The following is a 22,915-nucleotide window of genomic DNA, read 5'->3' on the forward strand; positions in this document are numbered from 1 at the left end:
ATTGTTGCCCCTCTACTGCACCAAAGCAGCTGAACCTGATTTAGATTAGCTTACACTACATGACCTTATGCTGTATTCTCAGTTCCATAGATATAGATACAGTATATGTATATGTGTACATGCATGTTTTTGTTGGTTTTATGATTTTATTATCTGTACGGTGTCCTTGGGTGTTTAGAAAGGTGCCTTGAAATAAAATGTATTATTATTATTATTATTATTATTATGTTCGTGAAACCAGTCTGCTTTGTGACATGGTGCATTATCATGATGGAAGCAGCCATTAGAAGATGGATCAATTGTGGCCTTGAAGGGATGCACACGGTCAGCACAAATACTCAAGTAGCCCGAGGTGTTCAAGCGATGCTTGACTGGTATTAACAGGCCCACAGTGTGCCAAGAAAACATTCCTCACACCATTAAAGCACCACTACCAGTCTGGACCGTTCGCACAAGACAGGTTGGCTGCATGGATTCATGCTGTTGGCGCCAAATTCTGACCCTACCACCTCTGTGCCTCAGCAGTAATGGAGATTTCATCAGACCAGGCTTCATTTCAAACCCCCACACCCCCCACCTTCACCTGTTCAATTTTGGTCAAACTGTACTCACTGCAGCCTCACCTTTCTCTTCTTGGCTGATAAGAGAGGAACCCAACGTGGTCTTCTGCTGTTGTAGACCATTCTCCTCAAGGTTTGATGTCTTGTGTATTCTGAGTTGCTTTTCTGCTCACCACAGCTGGTCACCTGAGTTACTGTAGCCTTTCGATCAGCTCCGACCCAGTCGTCTAACCATCACAATCTGGCCCCTCAGATCCTTACGCTTGCCTATTATTCCCACTTCCAACACATCACCTTCAAGAACTTGAGTGTTCACTTGCTGCCCAGTATATCCCAACCCTTGGCAGGTGCCATTGTAATGAACTCATCAATGCCATTCACGTCACCTGCCAGTGGTTTGAATATTGTGGCCAGTCAATATACAGCAGTGGTCTCAAACTCTGGTCCTGGAGGGCTGCAGTGGCTGCAGGTTTCCATTCTAACCCTTTTCTTAATCAGTGACCTGTTTTTGCTGCTAATTAACTTCTTTTGAATTCATTATAATTGATTTGTTCTTGAAGACTCAGACCCCTTATTTGTTTCTTTTTCTTTAGATAGATAGATAGATAGATAGATAGATAGATAGATAGATAGATAGATAGATAGATAGATAGATAGATAGATAGATAGGCACTATATAATAATGATAGATAGATAGATAGATAGATAGATAGATAGATAGATAGATAGATAGATAGATAGATAGATAGATAGATAGATATGAAAGGCACTATATAACAGATAGATAGATAGATAGATAGATAGATAGATAGATAGATAGATAGATAGATAGATAGATAGATAGATAGATAGATAGATAGATAGATACTTTATTAATCCCAAGGGGAAATTCACATAATCCAGCAGCAGTATACTGATACAAAAAAAAAATTAGCAGCCAAACAATAATGAGATACAAAATGAACCCAAACAACTGGTGTCCATCATACAATATCTGAAAATAAAGAAAGGCAAAGGTCTCAGGAGTGTTGACCTGCTCAGGTCCCCAAAACATTTTCCCAGAGCTCTCAACAATTTCAGAAATGTCTGTTATTACACAATGAGAGCAGCAACAAGCCATGGAATTAAAGAACGAGTTTAATTAACGACAAGACTTGGCGCCTGATGAAGCAACTGGTTGGAGTTTGAGGCCCTGACTTAGTTGGCCTTCTGTTGGCTCACTCACTTCACATTTTATTTCTGTTTGGGTGCCATTTAAGGAAAGAAATGAATCAATTCAGAGGAACAATGAAGAAATTCAGGGGAACAAATCCTAAAACACAAGTCAGTTTAAATGAAAGGAAAAGGAGGTCATTAGCAGCAAAAACGTCACTGATTAAGAAAAGGGTTAGAATGGAAACCTGCAGCCACTGCAGCCCTCCAGGACTGGAGTTTGAGGCCCCTAGTATATAGTATATGCAATATTCTGTATATATACTGTTGTAACCACAAGGGGGTGCCACTGAGCCCCAAACCACAGACACAGTAATTTCCAAAATAATTCCAAGTTCAAATAAGGGATTTTATTTGACCAAAGGTAACACTTTCCTTATACGAACACCAGCAGAATACACAATACAGTACACAATTCTCTTTACTCCTTTGAGAAAACGTTGCCCACTGTCCCCAAACTCCTCTCCCAGTAACGACTTGCCTATACAAGACAGTGCAGTTCCTTTTATTGAAGCCCAGGGAGTACTTCTGGGACATACGGAAGTCCCATAAAGAAGGGAGTGTAACTCCTTCCAGAATCCCCCTGGTGGCACCAATGGACCCTGGACTACAATTCCTAGCATTCCCCGCAGGTGGTGGAATGAGTACCAAAGCCCAAAGATGCTGCCATCTTGTGGGTTGGGTGGCATACAGCCATGATATGGAGCTTCCCCAGAGGTGGGTAGTAACGAGTTACATTTACTCCGTTATATTGGCTTTTTTTAAAAATTGTACTTCTACGAGTAGTTTTACTGCACCCTACTTTTTACTTTTACTTGAGTACATTTGTGAAGGGCGGCCCGGCGCAGTGGTAGCGCTGCTGCCTCGCAGTTAGGAGACCCGGGTTCGCTTCCCGGGTCCTCCCTGCATGGAGTTTGCATGTTCTCCCCGAGTCTTTGTGGGTTTCCTCCCAAAGACATGCAGGTTAGGTGCATTGGCGATCATAAATATTCCCTAGTGTGTGCTTGGTGTGTGTGAGTTGGCACCCTGCCCGGGGTTTGTTTCCTGCCTTGTGCCCTGTGTTGGCTGGGATTGGCTCCAGCAGACCCCTGTAGATAGGATATAGCGGGTTGGATAATGGATGGATGGACATTTGTGAAGAAGAAACGCTACTCCTACTCTGCTACATTGGGCAAAACTCGACTCGCTAGTTTTTTCCATTTACACATTATATACGCTAGGTTTTAGTCAGAGAGAAGTCGCCAGTGGATCTACTGCATGACTGTTTCACCAATCAGACGTAGCAACAACAATCACATGACTCCATTTCACTAATCCAGTGTTTCTCAAACTCGGTCCTGGTGGTCCCCTGTGGCTGCAGGTTTTTGTTCCAACCAGATTCCTAATCAGTGACAACACCTGATAACTCGGATCGGATGTTGATTTCGTTATACTTTGCCCTTTCTCTGTGCCGTTTTCCCCCTTCATTGTATCTTAATAACAGCAACTTAAAACGAGCAGAGCAGACACCCAGGCAAACAGCACTGAATTATCAACTACTTTAGCGTCAGACCCACTAATTAGTAAATAATGGATTCATTAAACAATTAGAACACCTTGAAAAGTAGAATGAAAATCAAGATGAAAATACTGTTAAAAGGAAAAAAAATACATTATTCCTATATAACTGCTTGGTACATTTTAATATTTTTTTTTTTAGCAAACATAGTTTTTTAATTAATATATTGTTCCATAGACACATAACTTGGGAAATATCAGTTCACTTAATTAGCCCAGGAGTTCAATTAAAAACAGAAGCTGGCTGGAACAAAAACCTGCAGCGACTGGGGGTCCCCAGGACCGACGTTGAGAACCCCTGCACTTATCAGACGTAGCCATGCAGTCACATGACCACACACAAACTTCCTGTGTCTGCAGCCTGTGAGAGACATTTTAGTCATGCGGGGCTCCTGTTCACTGCAGGAACCTCGAGAGCCAACTCCTGCTGAAGCTTAAACATCGTGAAGAACATCCCTGCCTGGGGTTTGTTTCCTGCCTTGTGCCCTCTGTTGGCTGGGATTGGCTCCAGCAGACCCCCGTGACCCTGTAGATAGGATATAGCGGGTTGGATAATGGATGTATGGACATTTGTGAAGAAGAAACGCTACTCCTACTCTGCTACATTGGGCAACACTCGACTCGTTAGTTTTTTCCATTTACACATTATATACACTATATTTTAGTCAGAGAGAAGTCGCCAGTGGATCTACTGCATGACTGTTTCACCAATCAGATGTAGCAACAACAATCACATGACTCCATTTCACTATTCAGACGTAGCCATGCAGTCACATGACCTCACACAAACTTCCTGTGTCTGCAGCCTGTGAGAGACTTTTTAGTCATGCGGGGCTCCTGTTCACTGCAGGAACCTTGAGAGCCAACTCCTGCTGAAGCTTAAACATCGTGAAGAACATCCCTGCCTTTTTGTTTGTTTCCTGCCTTGCACCCTGTGTTGGCTGGGATTGGCTCCAGCAGACCCCCGTGACCCTGTAGTTAGGATGGATAATGGATGGATGGATGGATACTGTCAGCGTATAGGAGATCCCGTCACTGTAAGTAGCCTGCACTGTTCAAACATACGTGTTACCTACTGTAAGTATCGGCTTCAAAAGCTTTCTTGTGAAATACTGAGATTTGGAACTTTGTGTTCTTTGTGCATTTTTATTTTGTAATGATATTATTTATTTTTACTTATTTTTTATTTTGTTATTTGGAAATAGCAGAATTTGCACATTATTTTATATTTTTGCCTGTCTTATTACATTCCTAAAAGCATTTATTATGATCAAACAGTTACTCCAAATACTCTTTTAGTCTTACTTGAGTAATTTTTTGGATGACTACTTTTAACTTCTACTCGAGTAATATTATTTTGAAGTAACGCTACTCTTACTTGAGTACAAGGTTTGGCTACTCTACCCACCTCTGAGCTCCCCCCAATCTCTCTGCTGTATTGCCCCCCCCGCCGGCTGGTTAAGGGAATGATGCCCACTAGAGGACGTCGGGCCCTCAGCCCACGCGTGTTGGCCATTACAATCTATTCTTGATTTTCCAAATTCCAAATCCCTCATCCTGTCATGTGGCCTTACTGAAGTCATATAGTGCCACCCCGGGTTCATGGTGTTCCTCTAAGGTGTTCTTTACCCTAAGGGTCACCCTGAGGTGTTTGGCAATGTCACGCACAAGCTCGGATACACCTCTTTATTGCATTTTGGGCCAAAACCATCAGGGAAGGCAGCTAAGTTGTTGAGGTCAAGAAGGCCTTCATTTGGCAGCAGCCCTGTGCCTGACGGAATGGCTCGGAAACGTTTAATGATGCATACCTAATGGCTGATTTTGAAAGCTGAAAAGGTGCGAAGTGTGTGGAGCAGGAAGAGAAGGGAAGGGCAGAGCAAGTCCACGCTGCCAAGTCCAAGAAGCTGCAATCAAACTCATGGCTGCGGGCATTCGTGGGCCATTAGCTGCTCAAATAGCCTGTTGGGAGACTCATTGGTGTTTTTCAGGCGATGCGTGTACATTTGATGGCGTGAATGATAACCTTAAGCTCACGTAAATGAGTCCGGCGGAGCACATTTAAAACTCGTGAGCAGGGCCTGAATGGTCAAGTAAGTGGCACTTGTCATAAACTGTTCATAAAGGTCACTGCGGGCTGTGAAACTGCATTTAGTGGGCTAGAAAAGGTGGCGGGGCTGTGAGGGTGATGACAGCTGGCGGGTGCAGCCTGGCTTCACAAATTAGCTGCTTATTTCAATTGGCACAGAAGAAAAAAAAAGTTCTCTGTAAAAGTGACATGTGACTGTGGGGCTCCTTTTTCTGTACCATACGGAAGGAATCGGCGCTCAGGATTGGGGAGACTGTATGTTACATCATAAAAAACAGAAAGCAAGTGAAAAAAACAAGTGTTTTGTACCTAACAATTTCATTGACCCGACTACAGAAAGAGTTCAGCATTTTATTATGTTGTAGATTTAAATTTAAATTTGATACGTTTGCCACTCAACAACCCATAATGACAAGATTCAGTCAGTCATCATCCAACCTGCTATATCCTAACACAGGGTATGCTGGAGCCAATCCCAGCCAGCACAGGGCACAAGACAGGAAACAAACCCCAGGCAGGGTGCCAGCCCACCACAGGGCACACACCCACACACTAGGGACAATTTAGGATTGCCAATGCACCTAACCTGCACGTCTTTGGACTGTGGGAGGAAACCCATGCAGACTCCACGCAGGGAGGACCTGGGAAGTGAACTTACTGCGAGGCAGCAGCGCTACCCACCGAGCCACCTATATACTGTAATGGCAAGGTTTGCAAATTTATTAAAAATCATTCACAGAAGACCCTTAATTTGATACTTTGTAAACACCCACAATTCCAGGTGTTGAGACGTCTTTGTAAGTCTCTACGAGCTTTGCACACCCGGATTCGGCCAGTTTATCCCATTCTTCCTGGCAGATCGTCTCAATGCCCTTTATATTGAATGGGAAACATCTGTTAACTGCCATCTGCAGGTCTCTCCACACTTTGGCTTTGGCTGAAACACTCAATTGACACCCAGACTTCTCCCAGAGCCACTCAGGCATTGTCTTAGCTGTTGTTTCAGGTCATTGTTTTTTCTTTTTTTCTTCATTTTATTTATTTAATATTGTGTTTAATTATTCATTTTGAAATTTTGTATTATGTTAATATGTGCATTGTTTTCAATGTTTTCTGTCTTGTTCCATTTATGTAGAACCGAAGGGGGAAACCTTTTTTTGTTTCCTTTTTTCATTTTATTTTTTTATAATATATTTTTTGAATCATTTTAAATAAGTAATTAAAGATTTAAAGAACTTGGCTTTCGTCTTTAGGCCAGGGGTTTACAGTTTTCCTCTCCACATTTTGGAGGACATTTGGACTGTAAAAGGCTGTGCAGGCTATAAGCTTGCCATTTAAGTTTGGGGCTTGGCTCCTAGTGGTGAGCAGGGCTGTGGATTCGGTAGATAAATCCTTCGACTCCGACTCCCCTGTATTTAATATGCTAATGTATTTTCTGTGTTGATTGAAGGAAGGCGACATACACGTCATTTAACCACAGAACTACTGGCTAGGAAGCTGACTCTCTACCATATTGGCCAGTTTAAACAAAAGACAAGAACCCCTGAACACACATCAGGGCACAGCACACACCTCCACCTACACCATTACACTTGTTTACACTCAAATGAACTTGTTAAACACATCCATCCATGTTTGAGCACCACTCCGCCCCTGTTGCATTTCATATTAAATACAGTTGGCCGGTTCCGAGCGTCAACTGGATGATAACATACATACAACACCGCAAGACAAACACATTAATTAGTCTTTCTCCATCCATCCATTATCCAACCCGTCATATCCTAACTACAGGGTCACGGGGTCCCCTGGAGCCAATCCCAGCCAGCACAGGGCGCAAAGCAGGAAACAAACCCCGGGCAGGGCGCCAGCCCACCGCAGGGCACACACCCACACACACTAGGGACAATTTAGGATCACCAATGCACCTAACCTGCATGTCTTTGGACTGTGGGAGGAAACAAACACAGACATGGGGAGAACATGCAAACTCCACGCAGGGAGGACACGGGAAGCAAACCCAGGTCTCCTTACTGCGAGGCAGCAGCGCTACCCACTGTGCCACCATGCCGCCTAAACACATTATATCTGAAATAAAATGAAAACAGTTTTTGTACCGTACCATAATAAGGATTACAATATGTGAATGTCAGGTTGTATAATAGCTCAGCTGACTTCACACTAGTGCTGTAGTAACACGACTATGCACTGGGCTTTATTCTTACATCAGAGAAGTACTTCATTATGACTGTTGTTTGCGAAATAAGACATTTAAACTTGCTGTATTTTTTTTTTTCATTACTTTTCATACTTTTTGTACTTTTTTGCCGACTCCGACCCCAGGTGCACAAAATTGTCTCCGACTCCCACTCCTTGACTTCCGACTCCACAGCCCTGGTGGTGAGGCCAGCTTTTTTCCTGAGTGAAATTCAGGTCTGGCGTTTTGTGTTCTTTTTAACTTTCTCATATACAAAGTACAATATAAGGACAGTATTGTAATCGTCTAAAGATTTGATGTCAAGATTTTGGATGATTATTGACATTGTAGACCTCTCTGAGTTTCTCGTATACGAAGTACAGGGAAAGTATTAGAATCCTCAAGCAATTCAATTTCGAGATTTTGATGAATCTCGACATTTTAGACCTGCCTGAGTTCAAAAGTTCCATTTTTGGAATTATGCCTGTCTGTGTGTATGTGTGTGTAAACATGATAACTTGAGTTCGCTTTCACTTATTTCAACCAAATTTTACATACAAGTTTTAAGTACAAAACGTAGATTTCTATCAACCTTTGAGCTATTTCCGTTAACCGGTACTTTTTATGAATGCAGCTGCAGGGTCCAGTTTATTCAACTTTACTTTTATAATAATTCATCCATCCATCCATTATCCAACCTGCTATATCCTAACTACAGGGTCACAGGGGTCTGCTGGAGCCAATCCCAGCCAACACAGGAACAAATCTCGGGCAGGGTACCAGCCCACCGCAGGAGAGAAGAACAAGCAGGTTTTAACCAAACATGCACAGACACAGACAGTCAAGGTAAAGTGAGACTTCTTGTACGTGCACAAGCTGCCTTGATCTGATGTTATTTTCACACACACCAAGCACAATTTAGGATCGCCAATGCACCTCACCTTCACGTCTTCGGACTGTGGGAGGAAACCCATGCAGACACGGGGAGTACATGCAAACTTGACGCAGGGAGGACCCGGGAAGTGAACCCAGGATTCCTAACTGCAAGACAGCAGCACTACCCACTGTGCCACCGTGCCGCCCTCTAACAGAAACAAGGAAAAGAAAAAGGTCCAAGGAGAACTAGGGACCTCATGCATCCCCTGTAGCCTAGGATTAAGGGCTTTCTGGGAGAATCTCTCCTACTGATTGAGGTTTGCCCTTGTGGATCTCCTTGCTCTCTGAATGCGAGTTCAACTTCCAGCACTGCTCTTCCTTAAATTTCCCCCGGGATGAAAGAGGCAGGAACTCTCTAGGGTGTCACCAGTCCAGGAGTGCTGCCCCTTTTATAATAATTGTTCATTATATTATTCATTTGATTTGATTTGTTGTTGATGGTTCTTTTAATCTGCGGTGGGCTGGCGCCCTGTCCGGGATTTGTTTCCTGCCTTGCGCCCTGTGTTGGCTGGGATTGGCTCCAGCAGACCCCCGTGACCCTGTAGTTAGGATATAGTGGGTTGGATAATAGATGAATGGAATAATCAGCCTGTCATGTGAGACTAGACTTTGTGCCAAGAGATGTAACCACACCCAGGGCCGGAAAAAGACAAAGTAGAACGTCGTAAAGAATTCAAAAACGTTGGCGCGATACACATGCAGAGCAGGTTAGAGATAATGGAAGTGGGAAAATTTGAAAGTCTCCAAAAAATGACAGTAAAGATTGCATTAGCGCTAACAAACGGAAACTCTGTTCAATGCTTGTATGGACTGGGTGTTGGGCAGGTCGTGGGGTTCAGCGGCTGTGGGGCATCTGTTGGTGAAGAGAGATTCCCAGATCTTGACTTTGCGGACGATGCTGTAATCTTCACAGAGTCAGAGGAGGCTCTGATCGGGGCGCTCGAGAGACTGAGTGAGGAGTCTGAGTGTCTGGGCTTGTGTGTGTCCTGATAAAAACCAACATCAGGCATTTAATGACCTCTTGGGCACGGCCATCAGCAGTGTGTCTGTTGGCGGAGAGACCTCGTCGACCCTGTAATTAGGGTATAGCAGGTTAGATAATGGATGGATGGATGGTTCTTTAATGCATATAATATAAAAATATAATCACTGTCTTGCGGTTTACTCCTCAAATAACCATCCCCATATCGGAGGATACGAGAAAGTCGAGGGAAGACGACTCCAGATTATTTTTATTTTGAGGTTGACACTTGCAGCTCATTTTCAACAATATTGTGTGTCAGGATCTTCAGAGCTGATAACTCCATCTGTCTAAGCTTTATGGTAAAATATATAACAACAAAATAAAGCAAGCAATCCGAGAAGTGAATGGCCAGAAAGAGCTGCTTAATATTCTTTATCTTCCCACTGACTTTGTGGTTATGAAAATTAAGCAACACTTTTCCTTTTGTTTTTCTTTCTTGAGGCTTGGGTGTCATCATCATCCTCTTAGCGGTGACAGTGACCTCTGTCACTGGCTTGTCCACCTCTGCCATTGCCACTAATGGACATGTGAAAGGAGGTAATTTTACTGAAGCAAGCGAGGCAAAGCAGTGAGTCAAGCCAAAGTAATCGGGACTCGATGGCGTAAAGCTGTTAAAGGGTTAAGTGGTGGTCCTCCAGGTAATTCTTCCAGTGAGGTCCTCGGGAAGGTTTAATTCATAGCCCATCATAGAAGGTTCAGTGTGTCCCGTCCCCAGCACCCCACCATTTTAGCAGGATGGATGGAAGGAGAAACTCTTTTAACGATTCTCTTTACGAACGTGAAAGTGGTAGGAAGTGAAGGCCAACTTGTGCTCATTTTTTTCCCTTTGCAGGAATCGCAGAATTTCGCTTTCCGCTGGGAAGTGCGCCTTTTCTTTTGTGACTTGTCAGTCTTGTGAGCCTGAATCAGATCAGCAAGACATTGAAAAGTCTGGGAATAAAAGGGAAAGGGGGCCAAAAAAAAGGGGGGCAGAGACTTAGCAGTAAGCCCACTGTGGCGCCATCAGGCATGTAACTGTTTGTCTTCATCACCGACAGGTCTCGGCGTTATTATTATTCTTCTGGCTACCATGGTAACCTCAATTACCGGCTTGTCAACGTCAGCCATTTCGACTAACGGATGTGTCCGGGGAGGTAACGTATTTAGTTTGTCCCGTGCGCCGGGGTCACCCCAAAGCTTGCATCCTCCGTTATCTTTAATAAAACGTCAGTACAGATGGCTGTGTTGCCCGGGGTAGCCCGTGGAAGACAGGACAGGTACAGTTGGGTTTGGTTTTTGTTTCTATTAGACAATTTTTAAGTACATTTGAACAGCAAGTCAGTAGCAGCTTCCATTCCAAGGATACGAAGGAGCGTCTAGTTACCTCCAAATGGAATTTGGGCATCAACTCTTTTTTCAACAGGAATCCGGGAATGAGAATGCGGGAATTCTACTTCGCTTTCCTTACAGCATGCTGGCGGCGACTCTCCATTTTTTTTTTATTTTACATTTTATTTTAACAGACATCTCTAATAAATACTGCAATTGTCAGCACATTCCCAGCACTCCCAGCAGCTCCGGCAAACCATTTTAAGTACATTTCAGGTGTAAACATTTTGGAGAATCGAAGGAAGTTGCAGTCCATGGGGTATTCGTGCCAAGACCTTCCGTCACGTACGTATGAGAGCATTTCACATTTAAGGGATTTTTGGGCTTTTTCAGGTCTTGGAGTCGTCATCATATGCTTGAGTGTGGTGGTCACAACTCTGACGGGGCTCTCCATGTCAGCTATCTGTACCAACGGAATGGTAAGAGGAGGTAAAGTAACAGCCAAGTCTACCTGTCTGTGGCGCCGGCGAGCTGGCCCTCCTGGTACACAAAATGTGAAAAGAGGGGGGCAAAGGAGAGCGGCACAGCGATGGAGGGCAGCGGCTCATCAGGAAATGAAAGTTATTTATGAGGGCACGAGGAGTCACATGTTACACAATCGTTCACATTATGTAATTGGGCAAGAAAAGTTAGATAGACTAATAAGACAATTATTTAAATGACAGGAAAGGTCTGTCTTAAAAAATAATGGAATTACTGAAGAGGACACGAGGAGTCTGATATTACACAACAGTTCACATTACGTGATTGGACAAGAAAAGTTAAATATAATAAGACAATTATTTAAATGACAGGAAAAATTCATATATCTTAGAAATTACAGAATTATTTCACTTACTATACAATAAGTAACATTACATAATAAAGCAAGAAAATTTAGACAAAGAGGGCACAAGGAGTCTGATATTACACAATAATTACATTATGTAATTATTGAAAATTAGAAAATAATGGAATTAAGAGGACACGAGGAGTCGCTTATTACACAATAGTTAACATGTAATTAGACAGGAAAGTTAAATATAATAAGACAATTATTTAAATGACAGGAAAAATTCATATATCTTAGAAATTACAGAATTATTTCACTTACTATACAATAAGTAACATTACATAATAAAGCAAGAAAATTTAGACAAAGAGGGCACAAGGAGTCTGATATTACACAATAATTACATTATGTAATTATTGAAAATTAGAAAATAATGGAATTAAGAGGACACGAGGAGTCGCTTATTACACAATAGTTAACATGTAATTAGACAGGAAAGTTAGATATAATAATACAATTATTTAAATGACAAGAAATGTCTGTCTTAGAAAATTACAGAATTACTTAAGAGGACACAAGGAGTCTGAAATTACACAATAGTTCTCATTATGTAATTAGACAAGAAAAGTTAAATATAATAAGACAATTATTTAAATGACAGGAAACATTCATATATCTTGGAAATTACAGAATTATTTCACTTACTATACAATAAGTAACATTACATAATAAAGCAAGAAAATTTAGACAAAGAGGGCACAAGGAGTCTGATATTACACAATAATTACATTATGTAAGTGGACAAGAAAAGTTAGGTATATGAATAAGACAATTATTTAAATGACAGGAAAGGTTTATATTAGAAAATTACTGAATTACTTAAAAGGACAGAAGGAGTCTGATATTACATAATCGTTAACGTTATGTAATTGGCCAAGAAAAGTTAGATATAATAATAAGACAAGTATTTAAATGACAGGAAAAATTCATATATCTTAGAAATTACAGAATTATTTCACTTACTATACAATAAGTAACATTACATAATAAAGCAAGAAAATTTAGACAAAGAGGGCACAAGGAGTCTGATATTACACAATAATTACATTATGTAAGTGGACAAGCAAATTTATATAAACTAGACAATTATTCAAGTGACAGGTAAAGGCATATATCTCTCTATTATAAAAAAAAGTCTTAGAAGGAGACGAGATGTGATTTTCTCGGAGAGACACTTATACGTCCTGTGCATCGAGTCCACGCCTGAGGCCAGAAATAAAGGACAAAGAGTAGATGACAACGTAAAACGTCGTAAAGAATTCAAAAACATTGGCACGATACACACGCAGAGCAGGTTAGAGATAATGGAAGTTCAAAAATTTGAAAGTCTCAAAAAAGGATAGTAAAGATCGCATTAGCACTAACACACAGAAATTATTACTCAGTGAAATAACAGAACAGCGAAAAGAGATCGAATATAGTGTTCAGATTTAAACTTTAAGTTGAAACTTGTAGATCGTCTGATTCGTGTTGCCAGCGAGAATTAAAAGATTACAAACATGATGGCGCAGTGAGACGGAGACTTTTAACATGAGATTCTTTCACGTCAGCCCTACTTACAACTATTTTCAAACAAGACCACGGTCATCTAACCTCAGTCGTGCGAATGCTTTTGGCAGACACACTTCCTGCACACTCAGCTCTTATACATTTTATCAGGACAATAATTTTATACGTGCGAGATGAAACGTCAATGACTAAGCGAAGAAGAAAGTGCAAGGACAAACATTAGAAAAAGCCATTTTATTTATTAGAGAGAAACAAATGATATTCACTCACAGGCAGTTATACGTTGCGTTGTTACGTTGTAAGTCTAAATCAAAATTCAATGTGATCTTGAAGAAAAGTTAATTCCAAATATTGTTTTTACTAAAGTTTTAAAGTAAAAGTGAAAACAATGCATATGTAACAATTCCCATGAAAATAACAATCTCATTAAATTGTATGTCCGGTTAATGAAACCCGGGGGTTGATGAGCGAAGCGAGCAGGGGGCGGAGCCCCCTAGTCTTAGAAACAAAATGAAATTATTTAAGGTGACACGAGGAGTCAGAAATTACACAATCATTCAGTTGGACATGAAACTACAGATCTAATACACAGATAGTTAGTTAAGTGACTGGCAGAGTCATTAATGTTAGATAATAACTGATTTATTTAAGAGGACCTGAGGAGTTAAATATCATAGAATACGGCTTTTATTAAAGTCGACACAAGGAATCTCTGTATGTTAGGCAATCATTGAATTACTTAAGTGGACACGAGGAGATCAATATTAGACGATAATTTAATTTGACATGAAAAGTTAGATATATTAGACAATTATGTAAGTGGACAAGAAAAGCCATAAATGTTAGACAATAATTGAATTATTTAAGAGGATATGAGGAGTCAGATATTGCAGAATAATTTAATTACTTAAGTGGAAGAGAAAGGTTATTAAAATAGACAGTTATTTAAGTGACTGGAAAAGTCATACATGTTAGATAATAATTGAATTATTTAAAACGATGTGAGGAGTCAAATATTATATAACACTGCTTTTGGACACCAGGAATCTACATGTTAGGCAACAACTGAATTATGTAAATGGACACCAGGAGATCGATATTCAGCAATAATTTAATTTGACATGAAAAGTTAGATATATTAGAAAATTATTTAAGTGGACAAGAAAAGACACATATATTACAATCTAATTATTTAATTGGATATAAGGAGACAGATTTAATGTAATACTGTATATATTAATGTAATCACAAGGAATCACCATATAATAGGCAATATAAGATTACTTAAGTGGACAAGAAAAATGATACAAATTAGACAATTAAGTGACAGGAATTGTCATATATGTTAGACACTATTACACATCCAACCATCCATTTTCCAACCCGCTGAATCCGAATACAGGGTCACGGGGGTCTGCTGGAGCCAATCCCAGCCAACACAGGGCACAAGGCAGGAACCAATCCAGGGCAGGGTGCCAACCCACCACAGGACACACACAAACACACCCAGCACACACTAGGGCCAATTTAGAATCGCCAATCCACCTAACCTGCATGTCTTTGGATTGTGGGAGGAAACCGGAGTGCCCGGAGGAAACCCACGCAGACACGGGGAGAACATGCAAACTCCACTCAGGGAGGACCTGGGAAGCGAACCCGGGTCTCCTAACTGCGAGGCAGCAGCGCTACCACTGCGCCACTGCGCCGCCCCTATTACACATTAATTGTTCAATTGTTTAATTAGACATCAGGAGACAGATAGTATATAACCCTGTTTTTATTAAAGTGGACACATGGAATCTCTATAGATTAGTAATAACAATAATTTTAATAACAAAACCAATAATTTATCATTATTATTATTATTAAGAAATTGCTATAATGACTTATTACATTGTTTTGTTGGGCATCATTAGTCACTGTTCAGTTTGCTGTGTGCTAACAAGTTTAGTTTTCTTTGGAATAATTCTGTATCTTCATACGCCTCACACAGAAGGGTATTATATAAGAAAAAGTACCAGGAGGGCCAGCACTAAAAATAAATAACCTGTCTTGTTTAAAATGCTAGGGTGTGTTTCTGAATTTCATGTATTTCTTTGATTAATCAATCATCGGACCTGCGGATTGTGTTTAAGGGTCATGGGGGGCTGACAGCTGTGTGGGTATTGTTGGGTGCCAAGCAGGAACAAAAGTTGAAAGGGGGGCCCGTGACACCAAAAATACTCCTGAATACCTCAAGTCATCATTTAAACTGGTATGTGTGCAGAGTATAGTGTGTGTATGTATATTTCATTTTTTATTAATATATTTATTGAACTTCTGTATAACAATTCCATCCGGGGACAAATACTGTTCTATCTATCTATCTATCTATCTATCTATCTATCTATCTATCTATCTATCTCTATATATTATATAGTGCCTTTCATATCTATCTATCTATCTATCTATCTATTATATAGTGCCTTTCATATCTATCTATCTATCTATCTGTCTATCTATCTATCTATCTATCTATTATATAGTGCCTTTCATATCTATCTATCTATTATATAGTGCCTTTGATATTTATCTATCTATCTATCTATCTATCTATCTATCTATCTATCTATCTATCTATCTATCTATCTATCTATCTATCTATCTATCTATCACACTCCTGCAAAATCCACATTTCCCTCTGGGGGCAGATAAAGTTCTGTCTGTCCAATTCTGAGTGAGAGGCCCATTCACAGCTCCTCAGCAGACTAACATTGGAGTCTGTGCTCTTCTTACTGACACAATTTGAACTTTCAGTTGTCTGTTCATTGGTCAAAGTGAACAAATGGCACATCCTGCTTCTGGCCCCCATCATTTTATATAGCGCCTTTACTATCTACCCATCTAAAATGAATAACTTTGGGAGCAAGCCAAGAAAACCCAAGCAGAATAATGTTATGTGAATCCAAAACTCTAAGGCACCAACACTAACCATCACTTCAAAGGGCTACCTATTATTATTATTATTATTATTATTTAATATTGTTCATAAGAATTATACTCACAGGTAAGAGAAGCCCCCTATATATGATATTCAATTTATCTTGATGTCAAGCTATGAAAGATGTTGAGCTTTTAAGGGTTCCTCTCTTATTTTGGCCCTCTAGACTCAAAAAACTCTAATTTCTAAGCCGCAATTTGGAGAAGTTTTGGTGTTTGCCACATCAACTGACCTCTAATAGGATACGAGGGGTCAGAGTTGCACTTTTTCACAAAACTTAAAAAAAATGGTAATCATAAATACAGACATGTAGAATGTCTCTTTATGCTATTTATATGATATAAATGACACATTTCCAACATATGCCTGTGGAGTATTGTTTTAGATTATTTCATAATCGGCAATTATGAATTTGCTGTTACCTTTTTTTTTGATCCTTTACCTCTATCGGAGCGTGGCCAATGACACATTTCTTTTACAATCAAGAATATGTATACTTTAAACATTTAAACTGAAGCACATATTTTAATATTTCATGTATTTGACACAACAATTCTTGTTTATTATGTACTTCAGTCTCATGAAGTAAATCATTACATTTCTTATGAGCACCCTGAATTAGGGCAGCTTGCACTAATTCAGACTTCTTCTTCTGCTTTTTCTTCTTCTTCTTCTTCTTCTTCTTCTTCTGCTTCTTCTTCTCCTGCTTTTTCTTCTTCTGTTTCTTCTTCTGCTTCTTCTTCTGCTTCTTCTTTTACTGCTTCTTCTTCTTCCTCTCCTGCTTCTTCTTCTTCTGCTTCTTATTCTTCTTTGTCTTATTATTACATAGCTAATATTGTAAAACCTGGTAAACCCAATTCACAGTCAGACCCAAACATGGCAGCCTCAAGTGGGAGGCAGAGTCCAGTCCGCTAGCTCCTGTCTCTCCTGGAGTGCTGCTGTTGGTATCTCCTACTCAGCTGTTGACCACACCTGCGATTTCTCCCGTTCTTGTCTTCTTATTTTAGACAGTCAGGATGAGAGGTGTTCTAATCTTTGTTCTGATTACAGGTGGCGCCTACTACCTCATATCAAGAAGCTTGGGCCCTGAGTTTGGTGGCTCCATTGGTCTTATTTTTGCCTTCGCAAATGCAGTGGCCGTGGCCATGTATGTCGTTGGATTCTCTGAAACGGTTGTGGAACTGCTTAAGGTAAATGTGCACATTTGATTTCTTTTTAACATCCAGGAAAATGGATTCAGCTTCTATAAAATAAACAATTAGTTCCCCGTGCTTTTTGTAGACGTTTTTACCTGGCTGTGAGTTTAGGCAGATGTTATTCTTGTCCAGAGAACGACTTGAAGCAGGAGAGCAAAAAAAAAAAAAAAGCACGAGACAAGAACAAAATGGATTGGCAAATTTTGAAACCAGGAAGAAACCAAACACGAAATAATGAAATTAAAGTACAAGAAAAGCTTTGGAATCTGAGTAGTCAGATAAGGAAAGGAACCAAGAGTGAGCCTTTTATCCTGATGAGTAATGACTGACAGGGTCACGACCTCTGAAGTCACACCCCATAGCTGGGCAAAACTTGGCAATTTAGTGCAGCTGAACCAAAAACAAAAGTGGAGGCAAAAAACTTTAAAATGAAGCATTTAATCGAAAAACAAAATGTTTCCTCGATGTTGAAAACTCACTAGAACGATGAGTAGTTCAATTTTAGAATCAGAAAATAACGCGTCAATAATTTACAAAAACTCCCAGGATCCTCATAGATGTTAAGTTTGAACTCACCCAGTTCCACTTCAGCATCACAGGTCCTAACCCAGCGGTTCTGAAACTGTGGGGCGCACTGAAGCTGTACAAGGTGGGGGCGTCGAATAAATGAACAAGACATCAAAATGAATTTTTTACATTTTTATTTCAAATTTAAATTTGCAAGCATATAATCACAACAAATGCATTATAATTAAAATTAAAATAAAACATTTCTAAGGCATCGATCTAATGACTAATATGTGCCTGCTTTAAATAAAGTACACGGCCTGTCCAGGTTTGGTTTGATATTCGAGATATCGAGACAATCTGAGCTCCTTTTCTATTTGAAGTTTGTTTCTATGACGGCGCGCTGCTGCTGCTGCTTTTATAGTCGCGTATTTTCAATCCAGAGAGTTCGAGACGTATCGTTAGCTGTCGCGAACATTCGGGTGACAGCAGATCAGGTGATAATGCAGCGCGACAGCACCACATTGGCAGCGTTGCCAATATTCCCAAATTGAGTTAAATAATTTACTGCTTATTGGGTTATTTTCATGATACAGCTAACAGCGGTATAATATTTGTCGAACGAAAATGCGTTCGTCTCGCGCAGATTGGCTTCATCGGTGTCCTCGTTTACGAGATTTTTAAAAATGAAAACATATTTAATCGTTTCTTTACATAACAAAAGTAATTAAATAAGAATAAATAATGTATTCTTCGTTTTTGGGGTTAGAATTACTACCAAAAACCACACAAGGTATTATAACAGTCATTAAAGCATTTAAAAAAAAATAAATTGCAAATAGTTCATCGAAGTTAGCCGAACACATGCAAATCTTATGGAAGTAAAAATGATCGGATACCGCGACACCGCAGTATCAATCACACCTCTGTTAGTTCTCATCTATCTTATATCATGCAAGGGGGTGCAGAATTATTCCAGGTAGAAAACTGAGGCTGGGTTCGCGAAATATGAATGTTTCAGAACTGCTGTCCGAACCAATGACGCACATTAACCTGACTCCAGTTTATTGGCTCTGGTCTAAATGACTAATTTTATCTTTTTGGTATGAATTAGTTATAAGTTACTATAATAGTTGAGTTAGTTTGATTTATTACTGTTTGCATAGCTTTGGTTTGTATACCCTGTGGCAGATGACCGGGGCCTTTGACTGCCCAGGATGCCTCCACGCTGGAAGGACCTGCAGAGGAAGAGTATCCAGAGCAGTACCTCTATCTGAACACTAGATGGCAGCCCCCCTGGGTTGCAGCAGTGCCTCGGACTCCCGCAGGGCTCCGTGGGAGTTGGAGTTGGATACAGCCCTGTTAGGATCTGTGGCCGCCACCAGGGGGTGCTGCAGCAGCAGCTGCTGATATCTGGAGTGCAGCTCTTCCACCACACCCAGAAATGTGTCAACGAGCACCTGGAGCACTTCTGGGTGCCTTATATAGGGTGGTCCAGATCTGATTATGCAATTTTCATTATGCTATAACTTATTACGTTTGTTACATACTAAATCACTCAAAAAATCCTGGACCATTGAGAAGTGTGTGAACTGACGACATGAAGAATCGTCTTCTCACCGAATTGGAATCGTCCCTGCATAAATCCAAGTGATCCAGACGATCTGGATCTGCATAATTAGATCTCGACCACCCTGTATAAAGGGGTCAGCAGACACTACTCAGGGAGCCAGAGTCGGGAGGAAGGTGGACGAAGCTTGCGGGAGGCAAGACAACAAAAAGAAATAAATGGTGTGTTGTTTGCACTTGTGTAGGCCTTGGACGCGTACCGCCTCCCAAACCTCAACACGGCCAGGCACAGAGGCTCCACAAGTGCAAACAACACACCATTTATTTCTTTTTGTTGCCTTGCCAGGACAGAGTGCACAAATCGCCACAATGATACAGCTCAGTCCTTCTCTTTCCTCCTTTCTCTCTCTCTCACTCTTTCTTCTTCTGCCGCCTCGTCTCCTCTCCCACAAGCTTTGTCCACCTTCCTCCCGACTCTGGCTCCCCAAGTAGTGTCTGCTGGCTCCTTTTTTAAAGTGCCCCATGTGGTCACAATGCTATAGTAAGCAGTATCCGCTCGTATGGATGTTGACTATATGAGTGAGGCACACCGACTGAGACCGAGCATGGGAGACGATTACCCACAATCCCGCAGCGAGAGAGAGGAGAACCATTGGCTCAGTTGTGATCAAGTGGCGCACGGCAGACAAAGTGTATACGTACTGCACGTGTTGCAAGACCTCGCTCGTTTATCAAGTTAAAATTTATTAAACAGTTTTGCTCATCTTGCAAAACATTTGCACACCAAGTAACTCACAATCCAAGGTTTTACTGTACTGAATGAATAAATATGTTTTGCATTTAAAATATCGAATGGATAAACATGTATACAAATCTTTTGTCATGCAGAAAATGTTGACTTTCACGGGGACTGAATACTTTTGCACACCACTGTAAATAATCATTTCCTATGCAACCTCAGAGGCTAAGCGCCATTCCTTAGTGTGTGCTTGAGAAGCCTGTAGGAAGAAGTTGGGGAGCTGGCTGCCTTGGGTGAGCCTCTTCTTCTCTTCATCAGCTTTTATGGCTTATTTTGGAGTCTCCACACACTTTCACCGAGTTGCGGTTCCAGTTCTTTGACCCGTTGAGTATAAAGAAAGTGCGTCATGTTGATTTTTCCCTCTTTTTTTTTATTTGTAGGACAGTGGGGCACTGATGGTGGATGAGGTCAATGACATCCGAATCATTGGGTGCATAACTGTGGTCCTCCTGCTTGGAATCTCAGTTGCTGGGATGGAATGGGAGGCAAAGGTAAAAGCATTTATTTTAGTAGTCTAATGGCCTTCGATTAAAGTGACTCCATAGATGTTGTTCATGTAGGTAAGTTGGTCCCCATCTTGTGCCCAATGCTACCACAATATCCTCTGGACCGTGACCCTAAATTAACGTTGTACTGTTTATAGTTGCGCACGTACTTTATGTAAATCTGGAAGCTTCCACCAGGTGGCAGTACTAGATATCATCACAGTGAGAACAGGTTTGGCTTAGCTATGTGGTGAATTGCCTGAAACATCCGTAGTACTAGGGTGTTGTACTAGGGTGTTGTACCGTGTTAGCCATTATGAATATAGGGAAAAGTCAACTTGCCTGAAGGAACGGGCCTGAGTTGCCTCGAAAGCTTGCATATTGTAATCTTTTTAGTTAGCCAATAGCTGATTGCATGTGGACCTCTGAAGGGTTAACAGGTGTGGCTGCTTATCATCAGCACAGCACTGATGAAGGAAACCTCGGGGGCAGGATGATGAGGCCTAGTGAGGAGGTGTATAGAGCGACCAGGAGAGGATTCAGCACCGATCCTTGGGACAGGGCACCTGTTTGCTTACCTGGTCCATCCTTGACACCATTCCTTGCCAGGCAGGATCTACCTAAGAGGTGGGACTCAAACCACTTGAGGGCAGTCCCAGTGATTTCAAGGCCAGGGAGGTTGGTAAGAAGGATCTGACGGTTGACCATATTTGAGGGTACCGTACAATGGACCAGCGTCCCATCCATAATTGTTCCCTGCCTTGTGTCCAGTGTTGCTCAGATGGGCTTCAGTCTAAGACCACCCTGATTTGGGTTTACCAAGGTTACGGTGTGGTATAAAGCAGATTTCTATCAAAATTTACAACAACAAAACACAAAGTCCTGAGTCCAGCCCAATTATGAATGCCGACTCCTCTCAGATGCGTCCCATAGGTCTCATTTGAGGATGAAACACTGCAGGTGCTTTAATTCTCTCTCTACAGGATGAACTTTTCTCCATCCCCTGATTTTGTCTTGAAATGGTTTAATGATGAGTCCCAATGAGACGGCTCTTGTTTCATTTTCCGACACTCATTTCAAAGTTTCTGGTGTAAAATTTAAACCACGTATAAATCATTAACGCCTACCTTGCACATTTCAGCTTTGTTTGTCCCCTTTCTTTATTAAATGTGAAGCCCTTAAATAACTTCACTGTCCTCATTATTTTTTTACTTTTATTGCTATTTATTTGGTATCCGACTCATAACCTTACAATGGGGTGCCTGAAGCAGGATGTGCCATTTGTTCACTTTGACCAATCAACAAACAACTTAAGATATTCAAATTGGGGCAGTGAGAAGAGCACAGACTCCAATGTTAGTCTGCTGAGGGTTTGGGAATGGGCCTCTCATTCAGAATTGGACAGACAGAACTTTATTACAGGAGTGCGATAGATAGACAGATAGATAGATAAATACATAGATAGATGTGAAAGGCACTATATGATAGATAGATAGATAGATAGATAGATAGATAGATAGACAGATAGATAGACAGAGATAGATAGATAGATAGATAGATAGATAGATAGATAGATAGATAGATAGATAGATAGATAGATAGATAGATAGATAGATGATAGAAGGCAGATATGAAAGGCACTATATGATAGATAGATAGATAGATAGATAGATAGATAGATAGATAGATAGATAGATAGATAGATAGATAGATAGAGGATAGATAAATACATAGATAGATGATAGATAGATAGATAGATAGATAGATAGATAGATAGATGTGAAAGGCAGATAGATATAGATATGAAAGGCACTATATGAAAGATAGATAGATAGATAGATAGATAGATAGATAGATAGATAGATAGATAGATAGATAGATAGATAGATAGATAGATAGATAGATAGATACTTTATTAATCCCAAGGGGAAATTCACATAATCCAGCAGCAGTATACTGATAAAAGAAAGTGGGAGAAGTGATCAGTGAAAGAGAGAAAAATAGAGATAAAAAGGTAAAAAGATAAAGTTATATACAGAGCTGCTGGAAAGGCTGCCACTCGGATAGATAGATTTGAAAGGCATTATATGATAGATAG

General features: G+C 40.6%; 1 protein-coding gene across 1 annotated transcript in view; it reads left to right on the plus strand.

Annotated features, from left to right (window-relative positions):
- The window catches only part of slc12a1 (solute carrier family 12 member 1), a 120,366-nt gene that overhangs the window by 23,241 nt on the left and 74,210 nt on the right, over positions 1-22,915 (plus strand). The window contains exons 4-6 of the mRNA XM_039770343.1: positions 10,610-10,705; positions 17,312-17,451; positions 20,713-20,823. Coding sequence (XP_039626277.1) covers positions 10,610-10,705; positions 17,312-17,451; positions 20,713-20,823 — 347 coding nt within the window. The remainder of the gene's footprint in view (positions 1-10,609; positions 10,706-17,311; positions 17,452-20,712; positions 20,824-22,915) is intronic.

The sequence above is a fragment of the Polypterus senegalus genome, chromosome 12, assembly GCF_016835505.1.
Source record: "Polypterus senegalus isolate Bchr_013 chromosome 12, ASM1683550v1, whole genome shotgun sequence".
In the NCBI taxonomy this organism is placed as follows: Eukaryota; Metazoa; Chordata; class Cladistia; order Polypteriformes; family Polypteridae; genus Polypterus; species Polypterus senegalus.